The sequence below is a fragment of the Lepidochelys kempii genome, chromosome 3 (assembly GCF_965140285.1).
Source record: "Lepidochelys kempii isolate rLepKem1 chromosome 3, rLepKem1.hap1, whole genome shotgun sequence".
NCBI classification, from domain to species: Eukaryota; Metazoa; Chordata; order Testudines; family Cheloniidae; genus Lepidochelys; species Lepidochelys kempii.
Genome location: NC_136382.1, coordinates 105388586 through 105403391, shown reverse-complemented (window position 1 = coordinate 105403391; position 14806 = coordinate 105388586). Strand labels below are relative to the sequence as shown.

General features: G+C 40.9%; 1 protein-coding gene across 4 annotated transcripts in view; it reads left to right on the top strand.

Moving 5' to 3' along the window:
* The window catches only part of MAP3K5 (mitogen-activated protein kinase kinase kinase 5), a 156532-nt gene that overhangs the window by 117424 nt on the left and 24302 nt on the right, over positions 1 to 14806 (top strand). For all 4 annotated transcript variants that reach the window (XM_073337411.2, XM_073337413.2, XM_073337414.2 and 1 more), the window contains 5 exons: positions 3401 to 3496; positions 4810 to 4891; positions 6680 to 6813; positions 10384 to 10511; positions 14196 to 14332. In XM_073337411.2, coding sequence (XP_073193512.1) covers positions 3401 to 3496; positions 4810 to 4891; positions 6680 to 6813; positions 10384 to 10511; positions 14196 to 14332 — 577 coding nt within the window. The remainder of the gene's footprint in view (positions 1 to 3400; positions 3497 to 4809; positions 4892 to 6679; positions 6814 to 10383; positions 10512 to 14195; positions 14333 to 14806) is intronic.

Genomic DNA, 14806 nt, shown 5'->3' with positions numbered 1-14806 from the left:
ACCGCATTTGCTCCAACCCCTCAGACAGAGACCAACACCTACAAGATCTTCAGGCATTCTCAAAACTACGATACCCGCACGAGGAAATAAGGAAATGGATCAACAGAGCCAGACATGTACCAGAAGCCTCCTGCTGCGAGATAAACCCAAGAAAGAAACCAACAGAACTCCACTGGCCATCACATACAGTCCTCAGCTAAAACTTCTCCAACGCATCATCAGTGATCTACAACCCATCCTGGACAATGATCCCGCACTTTCACAGGCCTTGGGAAGCAGGCCAGTCCTCGCCCACAGACAACCCACCAACCTGAAGCATATTCTCACTAGCAACAACACACCACACCATAGTAACTCTAACTCAGGAACCAATCCATGCAACAAACCTTGATGCCAACTCTGCCCTCATATCTAAACCAGCGACACCATCACAGGACCTAACCAGGTCAGCCATACCATCACCGGTTCATTCACCTGCATGTCCACCAATGTAATATACGCCATCATGTGCCAGCAATGCCCCTCTGCTATGTACATTGGCCAAACTGGACAGTCCCTACATAGAAGGATAAAGGGACACAAATCAGATATTAGGAATGGCAATATACAAAAACCTGTAGGAGAACACTTCAATCTCCCTGGACACACAATAGCAGATTTAAAGGTACCCATCCTGCAGCAAAAAAACTTCAGGACCAGACTTCAAAGAGAAACTGCTGCGCTTCAGTTCATTTGCAAATTTGACACCATCAGCTCAGGATTAAACAAAGACTGTGGATGGCTAGCCAACTACAAATGCAGTTTCTCCTCCCTTGGTGTTCACACTTCAACTGCTAGAAGAGGGCCTCGTCCTCCTTGATTGAACTAACCTCATTATCCCTAGCCTGATTCTTGCTTGCATATTTATACCTGCCTCTGGAAATTTCCACTACATGCATCTGACGAAGCGGGTATTCACCCATGAAGCTTATGCTCCAATATGTCTGTTAGTCTATAAGATGCCACAAGACTCTTGTGCTTACTAAGTAGATCTCATGTATAATCAGATTTACTCAGAGTAACAGTTTCTCTACACATCTTCAAGAAATCAAGGCTGAATGAATAGAAGGTTATTGAACCCTTTAATCAGACACTTCTTTCATGTTTCGCACTAACAGGCTGACTCGGATATTTGACTTGTTAGATTTTGTGGTTTATGAAGCATCTCTTATATTAAGTGAACATATGGAAACAGTTCATCAGATTAAAAAATGTGTTACTATCATTTCATTCTTAGTACAAAGGAAAAACATCTGAGTCTATAACTATTGATGTTTCATTTTTGATCTCTACAGGGGAAAGATTCCCCCAAAATTTCTAAATTATCTTAGTTACTGTGCTCTAAGGAAATGTAGCTTATGGTCTAAAGCAGTTAAAATCCATAGAAGTTAAGTGCAGTTCAGGAAGAAATCTTGAAAGAGAACCTTCGAAAATATCTGTATATCCCTAAGCAGATCATCTTTATCCCTCCAGTGGGGCAGTTAAAACAGCCTTAACATCATCCAAAAGAATATACACACTAATTAGGGTCCCAGTTCAGGAAAATACTTAACATGTGGAACCTTAAGCTCATGAGTCATTCCATTAATATCAGTGGGATTTCTCAGATGCTTAAGTTTACCCATGTGCTCAAATGCCCTGCTAAATTGGTGTCAAAATTATAAACTACTTGGGGCAGGGACTGTCTCTTCCTAGATTTGTACATTACCTAGCACTTTTTGGGCTCTACTGCAGTACTAATAACAATACCCACAGACAAACATTCTGATTTATAAAATCATCTTTCCTCCTACTAAGTAGCTTTTGTAAAATGCACATTATTCAAAGAGAATATTTAAGATCCCAAGGTACCCTCAGATCTAAAAGTGACAATGACGGCTTCTACTATATTAGGAGAAGTTGTATGAATCAGAGATTTACAAAGAATTGTTAACTTCAAAACATTTAGTGATGTTTCAAACTTCTGTCTCAGTATTTTTCCTAAAACTAAAGAAAAATATGAGTCAAGTCTGTATGTACTCAGATACTTCCATAACCCCCATCATCACAGTATTTGAGTCCTTTCCTCATATCTTTTGGTGGCCCTAAATTCTCACATTGCAAGAATAAATACTATTCTCGTTTTGTTTCTGTTTGCAGTGGAGTAAGACTATAAGTGAAATCTTGACCGCCCCATTGAAGTCACTGGCAAAATCCACATTGACTTAAGTGGAAGCAGGATTTCACCCAGTATCTTTTAAGAATGAACCAATGAGGGGACTTGTTACATGTGCCTTGGTCTTGCAAATCTTGTATCTTTATTATCCAGTTTTTCTCATAAAATCTTCATCCATCCTCCTTTTCTAATATATTAATTCTACAAAATTCCACTGAATCAAATTTACACTTGAATGTCAGAGTGCAACTCAAGGGCACAAATTACAGAATGAACTGCTTCAAGTAGGATGCTCTTCAAGGAGCTCAGAGAAGGGGAAAATATTTTCAGATGAGTGAACAGCTTTACAAGAGCTCAGTTAACTGGGATTGAGAAAGGATTACTGGACAAGAGGCCCCCCTCCTACCACTTTAGAAATTTCTGTAGTATGAATCCATCCAGTCCTTCTCTATTCCTGCCCTCTCTTTGTTCTGCTGACATAGAAAATAAAAACAAAACTAGATTAGGTGATAAAGAAATGGGGGTGGGTGGGAAAGGGATGCTCATTATTGCACAGGAAGACACTATTTACGGAATACTGTGTTGTACAACACAGAAATATCAATTACAGTAACCACCACAGGAATCTTGCCCATGGTGGGCTGAACTGTGGCTGGTTATAAAAGGAAAAGCCACTACTGTGTTCCAAAAATAAAGGTTCAAGGAGGGGAGGTTTTTAAAAATTCTGTTGCCACTGATGTAGCCCAAGGAGAGTGTGGATGGATGCATGGATGGTAACGAGTCGCAGCAGTGGCTTCAAGGGCAGGCAAGTTTAAATCTTCTCCACTCTCTGATACTGGAAGGGTGATCCACCTGGACAGCGGCAGAGGTGGCTAGAGGGTGAATCAGCTTAAGGGAGTCATTGAAAGACCATTAAACTCAATGGGATTTTTTTCTATTGATATAAATGGATTTTGGATTAGGTCCTTACTCCCATCACTCTTCTGATGCCCTCCTGAGGAGCGTATGCAATGGTGGGGGGCAGTGCAGGGCTCCAAGCAGCAGAGATCGCATTTGAGATGGTGGGCGAGCATGTTAGACTATAACTTCATAATAAAATGATCTATAATGGTATATAACAAGATTTAATCTAGTACTTTCCTACAGTGCCCTGAAGCTTGGGGCCACCAGTTCAGTAACCTGCATTTACTTTGGCTGTTCTTTCAGTATTTCAAAGTTTGAGGAGCGATGCTGTTTTCTTTATGTACTGCATAACTCAGATGACTTTCAAATCTATTTCTGCACAGAATTGCATTGCAAGAGGTATGTATTGGTCACTATTTTGCCAAACAATCTTAACTTAGATGATGATTTCTGAATGCAGACCTGTACTAGACTAGTGTTGCCTACTTTGGGATGGTGCCAGTGAGCTGCTGAGCATCCTCAACTCTCAATACCTAAACGTAAATTATGGGCATTTGAGCATCTCCCGGGAGGTGCTCAGTACTTTAAAGGGTTGGGCCCACACTTACGTTAATGTTTTAAACAAACTTTACGTGTGTATACTATGGTCCAGTCCTATGGGATCTGTTATTCCTGATGTAAATATTTAAAGCTTAATTCATGAGTTAGCCAAGCCCCAGTCCAGCAAAGTACATAAGCATATAAGTAAGCCTATTGAAATCAATGAAGACACTTGTGCTTAAACTTACACGTGCTTATGTGCTTTGCAAGATCAGGGTCTACGGTTGCTTTCCCTGTAGCTATAGTTCCATTTCTGATTACAGAGAAGCACATTATGAGTTCTTTACATTACTGCTAATCCTTCTTGTGTTTAGAATACATGGAGTTGGATTGTGTGTGTACTTCTGAGAGGCACGGCGCTGTGCTCATTGCTGAGGAGCAAGGAGGCTAAGGTGGTTTTAAGGCACCTTTCCACCCTCTCGATTCTGGGCTGCTCCAGGGGCTGGAGTGGACCAGGAGTAATTTAGACAGCTGTGTGGGGGCTGCCTGAGTTACTGTATCTGGCTGCCTATGGACAGCAGCACTGTCCAGAATCTCTGCAGATTACACATTATGGCTCCAGACACCTCACAAACCTGCCCCTAACATGCCCTGTACACTACCTTTGCATGCAAAGGGTCCTCAAAAGACAGTCTGCTGCACCCTTCCCTCAGCAGGAGAATTCTCCTCCTCCTGGGTCCAGGGCTTTTAGAACCTTTCCATTATGCTTGATGCTTCAGTTGCTTTCCTGGCATAAAAAAGGTACAGTTTCCCTGCGGTTTCAAATGAATGCAGTATTCTTCTTCTGTATTTTACACTCTAAACTGCTGTGTAGCATTGCTGTTAAACAATAAATGCCTTGAGACCCTCACCCCTGACTTTTAGATATAATGTTATCTTCTAGACACTTTACATGTATATTTCTCACACACACACCCCTACCTACCTATCTTTAGACATTAACTTTCCACTTCAAGAAGAGCAGTGATTTTTCTCTCCCTCCACCTGATCTCCCTAACTGAGCTGTTCTGGTTTAATATTCTTTACACTTAAAGGTTCTGTTTGATCATTTTTTTCACTTTAGGATTCATTCTCATGTAACTATCTAGTCTTTACCTGGATGTGTTTTACAGGTTTTTTGATATGGTGAATAGTATCACTGAAGATATAGGGAAAAACACAGAGGAAGGGGACTGTGATGGAGATTCTGTAGAGGTAAGGACAACATGTCTCACTTGATATTTTTCAATTTATTGAGAACTTTAGGCCTCTAGGGTAGGATTTTTAATTTAGGAGGAGTTTTACCATTGACTGCAGTGGGATTAATTAGGCCGACACTGAGTGCTTCTTCAAATCTTTCCCCTAACGTTTAGAAACAAAATATTCTTCAAATTTTTTCTCATCTGAGATATAGCACCGCAGGACCCAGTGGCTGGACGTTAAAGCCAGACAAATTCAAATTAGAAATAAGGCACAATTTAATAGCAGGGAAAGTGGGAAATCATTGTAAGAAACTACCAAGGGAAGTGGTAGATTCTTCATCTCTTGATATCTTCAGATCAAGGCTCGATGCCTTTCTGGAAAATATACTTTATCCAAGCAAAGTTATAGGGCTCAATACAGGGGTAATTGGGTTAAAGTATATGGCCTCTGTTATGCAGGAGGTCTGATTAGATGATCTAATAGTCCCACCTGGCCTTAAAAATCTATGCATCTATTAATCTAAACTCAGAAAAAGTGGAACTTTGGTCAGCACAATCTCACCTGACCTCTGTTAATGCACAGTTCTGGCTAATATGGAGAGTCTAAAATAGAGATTCCGCTGTATTTGGAAAACGTGGTTAGATCAGGAGAGCAACTGGTACAACATGAGTTTGTGGCAGCAGTGTCTGTGTTCCATGCAGAAGCTAAAGTTGGTCTTTGAGTGCTGGTCCCCATGTGTATTCCACAAGTGGGTACATATGTGCTTGACATTTGTAGCAAGTAATGTCTGTTGGTCCATGCCTGCAAAGTTGATTCCCTCATGCTCTGATTCCCTCATGCGCATATAAGAGGTTGTGCAGACAGATGTTTCTCCAGTTCCTTCTGACCACTGCATGGTCTGAGTCAATATTCTCTGTATCCAAAGTGATGTTCTTGTAAAAAAACCTGTAAAAATATGAGAGAGAGAGAGAGAGCGCGCGTGTGTGTACATAGTTTTTAGCATTCTCTGTTATAAGTTGGCAAGCATACTTCCCCTGGATGGAGTGAGGGCCCATTCCACCAGAGCACAAGCAACCTCAACAGCGTCTCTTTGACAAGTATGTATACTGGACATTTGTAAGGCTGCTGCCTGGAGCTCTACCCACACCTTTATGAAGCATTAAGCCTTAGTCAGGCTTCTTCTGTAGATGTAGCTGTTGGGACAGCAGTATTAAGGCATCTGTACAAACTGCATCCTCGCATCCTCCTCCTGTTTAAATACTGCTTGTCAATCACCCACATGTGGAACATGCAGAGGGACCAGCGCTCAAAGAAATTGAGATTATTTACCTGTAACTGGAGGTTCTTCAAGATGTATGGTCCCTCTCTGTATTACACTACCTACTCTCCTTCCCCTCTGCTTCAGATCCTCTCTGATTCATGGTAAAAAGAGGAAGTGGAGAGGCATTGGTCCTTGCTGCCTCTTATACCCTCAGATCAGAGCATGAGGGAAGCAACTCCACAGTTGCAGACCTCAACAGCCGCTACTTGCAACAAGTCTCTGATCTCAGGTGCATGGTGCGTATGCATACCCAAGTGTGGAATACAGATAGGGACCACACATCTTGAAGAACCCCCTTTTACAGGTAAGCTCCATTTTTTATTTTGGTGTGCAGTGCCCTCTGTCTGTAGTTAGTTTTTTTTTTTATGATACCCAACAACAGAAGTACATTTATTATAGGAAGAAATATTTACATCGTTATGTTATGCAGGTAAAAAGCCTGGTTCATATCCTTTCATTTCATGTTGTTTGTTTTGCAGTATGACTACGAATATGATGAAAACGGTGAGAGAGTCATTTTGGGGAAAGGAACTTACGGCATAGTTTATGCAGGACGAGATCTGAGCAATCAAGTTAGGATTGCCATTAAAGAAATTCCAGAAAGAGATAGCAGGTACAGTAATTTTGTCTAATCCAAATGCTGTGTTTATATACTTCTGTCCTGAAGTACGATTGGCCACTTTGCTGGTTAATGAAGCCCTTTCCTGAAAAGCTGCTGATAAATTATCCATCTCTCTGGTTTTCCTGTACATTTTCCAGCTCTGTAAGAAACAGTCTCCAAAGCTGTGAAAAACAATGAGTGGTAATAGCAGTTGGGCATGTGGCCATCTCAGAATAAGAGTTGTGGGGAGGAAAGGCACCGCTTGCAGCTCCAATCAGAACTATGTATTATTGGCCTAGTTTAATATGAGGCTAACAAGGGCCTAGATTGTCTCCTGCTGCACAAAAAGATCAGAAGGTTTCCTCCATGGCAAATTTTTGGGATCTCTGGGAGGCTAGGGAGGTCCTGTACCCTGCTGCACCAGCTCTGCCCTTACCCCACCAGTCCCACACCACCAGCTCTGCCCTTACCGCACCACACCACTTACCCCACTGCCCTTACCCACCACTTCTTACCCCACCACTGCACCAGCTCTGCCCTTACCCCACCACTCTTTTGGAGCTGTGCGATCAGGAATCTGTCACCTGCCCATTGAAGTTCCTGAGAGTAAATGGAAAGAAAGTGAATAAGGACTGTGGATGTATTAACTCTCCTGTGTAAGATCTGGGGAGTTGAAGGGAGTATTCCTTGTGTATTCCTTCTTATCCTGACCCAAGTACCTCCCCACCGCATGAACTCTAGACTGTGCTTAGAGGGCTCTGTAGGGACCAGGTAGGGGGAAGAGGATGCTATGGAAGGACCTGACTACACTTCAGCATGGAAGACACCTGTTGATCTCTGGGGCCCTGGTTTGGACTAATAATAGTGTCACATTAACTGCACCTCTCAGACTTTGAGAGGTAACTTCATGACGGTATACAATCTCTTTTCAGGGAGAAAAAAACAAGTATTAAAGGGCTCTTTCATGTACCAGAGAAGAGCATAGCAAGAAGCAGTGTCTGGAAATTTAAATCAAACAAATTAAAATGAGAAATACAGAAATAACAGTGAGGGTGATTAACCATTGGAACAAACTACCAAATAGGGGAAGTTATGGATTCTCCGTCTCTTGATACCTTCTCAGCAAGACTGGATGCCTTTCTAGAGGCTACGCTTTAGCAAAACACAAGTGATTGGGCTCACTTGAGAGGTAACTGCAGGAAATTCATGGCCTGTGGTATTCATGAGGTCAGACTAGATAATCTAATGGTCCCTTCTGGGTTTAAAATCTATTTAAACTTTCTGAAGCCTTTTCCATCAAGGCCATGCAACCTGCCTCTATATCTATACTTTTCAGTATTGCCAGCCCCCTCATAATCTCAAACTCAATAAATTCCCCTGTTAGAGCAGAAGGATGGTCAAGTGGTAAGGGTACTCACTAGCTCAGGACTTCAGTGACCTGAGTTCAAGTCCCCACTCCACTACAGATTTCCTGTCTGACTGTTGACAAATCACTTAGCCTCTGTGTGCCTCAGTTCCCCATCTGTAAAATGGAGATAATAGTTCTTCCCTATCTCATGGGGTGCTGTTCTACATTATGTTGTTACTCTTCATTTTTTGGAACTAGTCATATATATGTTTCTTATATTCCTGATAAAGATGTTGCTGATATTCAGCATCTCATTTGTGCTGGACTCCTCCTAACATTTCCTGATCAGCTCCACCTTCTTAAGTACATCCTGGCATACTGAATGAAGCCAACAACTATAATTAACCACAACAGAACACTCTGATATTAGTTACTTGTAGAGTTCTTTAAGATGTTGAGCCTGAGATGCATTTCAGTTTTTGTTTACACATAATTTGTAGTGAAGCCTACGTAAAAACTGGAATAAACGGTTTGAAAAATACAATTATTACATACCCTCTTTCATTCAGATTCAGTTTGTGCTGTGAAATTTCTTCTGTATTTAAATTGTAAATTACATGCAATGGGTGCCATTTAAAAACTGGATACTTACTATCAAGAATAATTACGTTCATCGTGGTGTTTGCAATATTTTCTATTCTAAGTATGGGAAATTCCACAAATAATGTGGTAAAGATCAGAGCAAGCCTAAATGCTGCCATGCAATAAAAGTCAAATTTTTAATGGAGCCCACTATATTAAATTGTTGAATTATTTAGACTCTTAAAAGTTATATTAATCCCCGGGTTCTGATGTGCTGTTGTGCTCAAGAAATAAGCCATGTATTGCAAATTTGTCTTCTTTAAAAAACAGCATTTTCCCATGTGACCAGAAGGAATCGATATAAGAAGTAACACCCAGACACACCTCATAGTTATGTTAAAAAAATTACCAAAAGCTGTAACTAAAATTGATTTTTCAAAAACTTAATGAAAATGGCAAATCACTCTATCTTAAAGGAGATTGCCAAGGTTGATAGGAACAAAATTAATCCTACCTATAGCAATGATTTTAAAAAATCCTTCTGATCTTGAAAATCTGTCCATCTCTATAAAGCTAGGTGTTGTAACAGACAAAATACCAATTCAGTATTCACAATGTCCACAACTCACGTTTGGGAGAAGATTTTTAAGTGCTCAGTACCCAGAATTTGGGGTCAGATTTTCAGAAAGCCTTAACATCCATTAGGCACCTGAGTAAACTCTAGATTACCAAAAATTCTCAATATTTCAAAAGAGGTCAGTGTCTGACTTGTTGAGCTCTTTTGAAAATCTGGACATATATTTTAATGCCTAATGGAAGTTGGCACTCTTACATACTTTCTCAGCTCCACCAGAGAAAACAGGAAATCAGGCAGACAATCTGATAGGATTGGAAAGTGAGCACTAGCCCTGCCTGAAGGATGACAATTCTGTTTCACAGCAACTTTCAAGGTTTTGAAATTTGTTTTTGTTTTGCATTGGAATGAAAACAAATCGGTTGGAATGTTTTTGTGAAGCAGAATTTTGTCACACAAGCTGTTTTTGGAGGGAAAAGTTCAAATTTTCAGTTCAGGTCTCTGTTTCCCTTGGATGAGAAGTGACCAGTGAATCCTGGACCTCAGAAATCTTCCCAATGAAAATATCATTAAAACTGATATCATTCTGTGAAACATTTTGGCTTTGACAAAATTACATTTTGGTGAGCATGTCCCGACCAGCTCTAGTGCGCACCTCTCTATGAAGAGAATATGCTGTTCCCTGGCTGTGATAAATATCCAGAGCTGACATTTCAAATAAGCCTCCTACTTAGCAAGGTTCTCATCTAAATTAAACTATCAATCTAAGAACATATGCTTGAATTTTTATTGCAGATGGACTAGTTGATATATCTGGGCATTGAGCTTTTTGCCCACCTGCTCATTCTGGCTGACTTAGTTTGGAGTATACTTTCTTTCTCCACAAACTCTGGGTGACTGCCTTTATTGTGCCAATTTATTTTTCAGTATATACAATCATAAGTGTTCTTAGTAACGTGTATTGTAGCATTGTGTACAACATTTCAATGTACATGTTTCACGAGGTCTCGTGAATTTTGATGGACATTGTGGTACAATATCCAGCTTTTTATAAAATGAACATTTCCTTTACTTCCAGGTATTCCCAGCCTTTACATGAAGAAATCGCTCTGCATAAGCACCTCAAGCACAAGAACATTGTGCAGTACTTAGGTTCCCTTAGTGAGAATAGTTTTATTAAGATATTCATGGAACAGGTGCCAGGGGGTAAGTGCTTTTTTTTTTTTACATTTTTAAAATATAAAATTTTAGAATACTGCAACAGTAGAGTAAATGTGTGTGAATAATATTTTAAAAAATGTCCATGGCTATAAGCCACTTCTGTATGGAAATTGCACCAAGGCTAAGTCTGGTAAAGTTGATGGTTTGAACAGACTAGAGAGTTGATTTGTATAGCTAATAGGAAAGGCTAGAATGACCTCACTGCACATTAAGCAGTGCGGGCTGTTGTCTGGCTTGTTGGAAAAAGGTGTCTGCCCCTTTATGGGCTAGAGAGTCAGGAAGTGACTTTGAGGCAGCTGCAGACCAGGTCAGGATGGGCACTCTGACCCATCCCCACCAGGTGACCGGCAGAGAGGAGGGATTATATAGGTCCATGTCCGTGCAGGAAAAGCCAGGATGTATGGGGCCCACGTCTCAGACTTGGGAGCTAACATGTTTTTGGCCGATTTTAAAGGAGGTGTTAGGATATGTCTGGGAACCCTGCTAGGTATGGTGGGGAGGCAGCCAAGCTAATTGCTGGCGCCTGCTTATGGCACGTGTCCAGTGCAGGTACTCCATAGGGAAGGGATACAGTGATCAGATAAAATGGATTGTAAAGGATTTAAAGGTGGTATTTTTTAAAGGAGAGGAAACAGAGATTCAGAGCTCCTATAACCGGTATCTTAGGGAGCCAGCTCCCTCCTCCTTTGTAGGCTCCCCTCCACCCTTGTTCGAGGAGGGGGATGGTGATCTCTCAGCAGTGGGTTGGCTGGGTAAGAGGGAGTGCTGATGGAAGTCCCCGGGTATATATTGAAATGATTATGGAATTACCTACACTATACAATTTTATCTGCTGGGTACTCCCAGACATTTAAGAATAAAGTTGTGGCCTAATTAAACCACATCCAGTGTCTCCTGTGCTTCTTCCAGTATAGATGGGCAATTGTTGCCAAGGTGCCTGGATCCAACTTGGTCAGGGTTCAGAGTAGGGTATGGTTTGGAAACAGCACTTGTTGCTGTGACAGATGACTTCCTCCAGTATACAGACTGGGGAAACAAGTCCTGATAGACTTCTTGAAGCATTCAGCATACTTGATTGCCAAAGAGGCTGTAGGGATGCACTGAAATTACCTAGTATATTTTGAGTCCTTCCTGTTAGGCCTCACCCAGCAGGTTGTGATGGGCAATTATTCTTTCTTTGAATCATCACTTGAGAAATCCCACAGATCAGTTATGCTACCATCTCAGTCATCTGTGTAAAACGATGTGGTTAGCTGGTTTGTTGTCTGAAATGTCAACAATGTGCAGACGATACCCAGTTGTATGCCACCATTGCATGAGATGTAGCCACCACCAACTCAGAGTTTTTCAAATGCCAAGGGGAGATGAAGAATGTAGATGCAGAGCAGCTGCCTGAAACTGAATAGAGGCAAGACAAAAGTGATGCTGGTAGGAAAAAGGAAGTGGTTTGAAGACCTTTCCTCCTCCATAATATCATCTTTGATTGAAGGCATTGCTCATTTTTTAAAGTCAAGGATCTCTTAATTCTCAATGTATGTGGAGATCCTAACTGTCACGGCTGCAAAAAATACACATTTCTATCTGTGGTTAGCTACAAGACTGCACTCCATCGTATTAGGCACAGAGGTGGCTGTAGTAATCCACATATTCATGAACTGTAGGCTCAATTAATTGCAACTTATATCTACGAATGATACCTTACATCTTTCAAAAGCTTCATCTGGTAGAGATTGTAGACGCTTGTCTGCTGAGCAGTACAGATCACTGTGAACAAACTGCCCCAGTGCTCTGCTCCCTACACAGGCTCCTGATTGAATACAAAGTCCAGGTCAAGGTCTCTGTTTTAATACAAGCTCTGCATAATATTGGCCCTAGCTATCTGAGAGAGCACCTCTCCTTCTATGACCATGACTTCCATTAGCAGTTACGTTCCACTGGAAATATGAAACTTTTGGGAAAAGGTGGTGTCATAAATACAAAAGGAAGGGTAACCACCTTTCTGTATACAGTGCTATAAAATCCCTCCTGGCCAGAGGCAAAACCCTTTCACCTGTAAAGGCTTAAGAAGCTAAGGTAACCTTGCTGGCACCTGACCAAAATGACCAATGAGGAGACAAGATACTTTAAAATCTGGAGTGGGGGGGAGGGACACAAAGAGTCTGTCTGGCTGTGTGATGCTTTTGCTGGGACCAGAGTAGGAATGCAGGTCAGAACTCCTGTAAAGAGTTAGTAAGCAATCTAGTTAGATATGCGTTAGATTCTGTTTTGTTTAAATGGCTGATAAAATAAGTTGTGCTGAATGGGATGTATATTCCTGTTTTTGTGTCTTTTTGTAACTTAAGGTTTTGCCTAGAGGGATTCTCTATGTTTTGAATCTGACTACTCTGTAAGGTATTTCCCTTCCTGATTTTACAGAGGTTTTTCTTTTACCTTTTCTTTAATTAAAATTCTCTTTTAAGAACCTGATTGTTTTCATTGTTCTTAAGATCCAAGGGTTTGGGTCTGTGTTCACCTATGCAAATTGGTGAGGATTTTTATCAAGCCCTTCCCAGGAAAGGGGGTGTAGGGCTTGGGGGGATATTTTTGGGGGAAGACGTCTCCAAGTGGGCTTTTTCCTTGTTTTTTGTTTAACACGTTTGGTGGTGGCAGCATAAGGTCCAAGGACAAAAGGTAAAAGTTTGTACCTTGGGGAAGTTTTAACCTAAGCTGGTAAGAATAAGCTTAGGGGGTCTTTCATGCAGGTCCCCACATCTGTACCCTAGAGTTCAGAGTGGGGAAGGAACCTTGACAGGTGGTAAACGGATGGAGGAGATAGAATCTTCATGGAAGCCCAACCTGGACTATGGAATTCACTCCTACATGAAATGAACAGTCAGAACTAAATACAAAATCTATCCCTTGAATTTAGCTTTTCTACAAAATCTCTCCACACATACTTAGAGACACTTCCTTAATGCTTCTTTTCAGTCTGCCTCTCTTCAGGGAGAGAAAGGAGTGTGACTTTGATTAGCAGTATACTAAACAATGTGTTACTTGAAAGATCACATCTTTCCCTAGGCCATATTGCTCCAGCTATGGTTGGCGGAGCTGTTCAAATTGGATTCCTCCTGATTTAACAAAGAAGTGGGAGATTGATTGTAAAGCATTCTACATGAGGGGCCTATAGTTATGGAACAAGCTTCCACACACTCGGTCTGGGAATGTTGACCTGGAAGTGCATACTGCAAGGCCTTTCCTTTCGCCCAGGCATCTGAAGGGTGTAGAGTTTTATGGGATGATGGTTTAGCGGGGGGCGGGGGGAGTGGAGACAGAGTTTTGGTGGGGAAAGTTCACCAACTGTGCTGTGTCAGGGGTTGAGACTTGCTCGGGTTTTTTTCCTGAGAGTTCAGTGCTGGTTTTGAGTTTGTTTGGCATTACTTAAAAGCAACAACACAGAGTATTGTTTAGCCAATGACCATCATGAATGAAAAGAAATACATTTTTTTTTAAAAGTTTGATTATAGATAAATCTAAGAATGTTCTGTGTTATGGAGGATGTCTGCTTTTTAGTAAAGGTGTATTCTGTTCCTATTAGTGTGGTTACATTTACTACTTGACACAAGCTAAGGCCAGAAAGAACAATCTCTGAGCTAAGTTTAATCTGTTTTTTTCCCCAAAAAAAATTTATAGGCAGCCTTTCTGCTCTTCTGCGTTCAAAATGGGGACCACTAAAAGATAATGAACAGACAATTGGTTTTTACACCAAGCAGATTCTTGAAGGATTAAAATACCTCCATGATAATCAGATAGTACATCGAGACATAAAGGTGAGAAGGTGCTATGAATCACAGGCATGGGTTTATTTAACAGGGAAAAGTCATGTTTGTAAAACGGACAATTATGTGGTTTCGCAACACACTCATGAGAGATAGGAAAGAAGGGCTCTATATTCTATTATTACAATTTTACATAGAGACTGAGATGAGCTTCTGCCATCTAAAGAGGCATGCAGAGTTTTAGCTGCAGAACTCCCATATGTTGATGGAAGTTGTGTAACTATGCTCCCATTCAGTATATTTAAAAATCTATTTCTACCAGTAATTCAGTGTCTCCTTTTTTCCCAGCTATCCCTCTGCCCCCAAATGTGTTTTCTAGTGGTTTAGGTTACCTGTATTAACTTGGAGTTTTCCTACTGTTGGAATTCATTTTATATTTCTTTTTAGTAATCATAAAGTTACTTGTGATCATAGTCCATAAAAACCTGTTTTAAAAGTGAAGATAAGATTAAAGTAATATTTTCT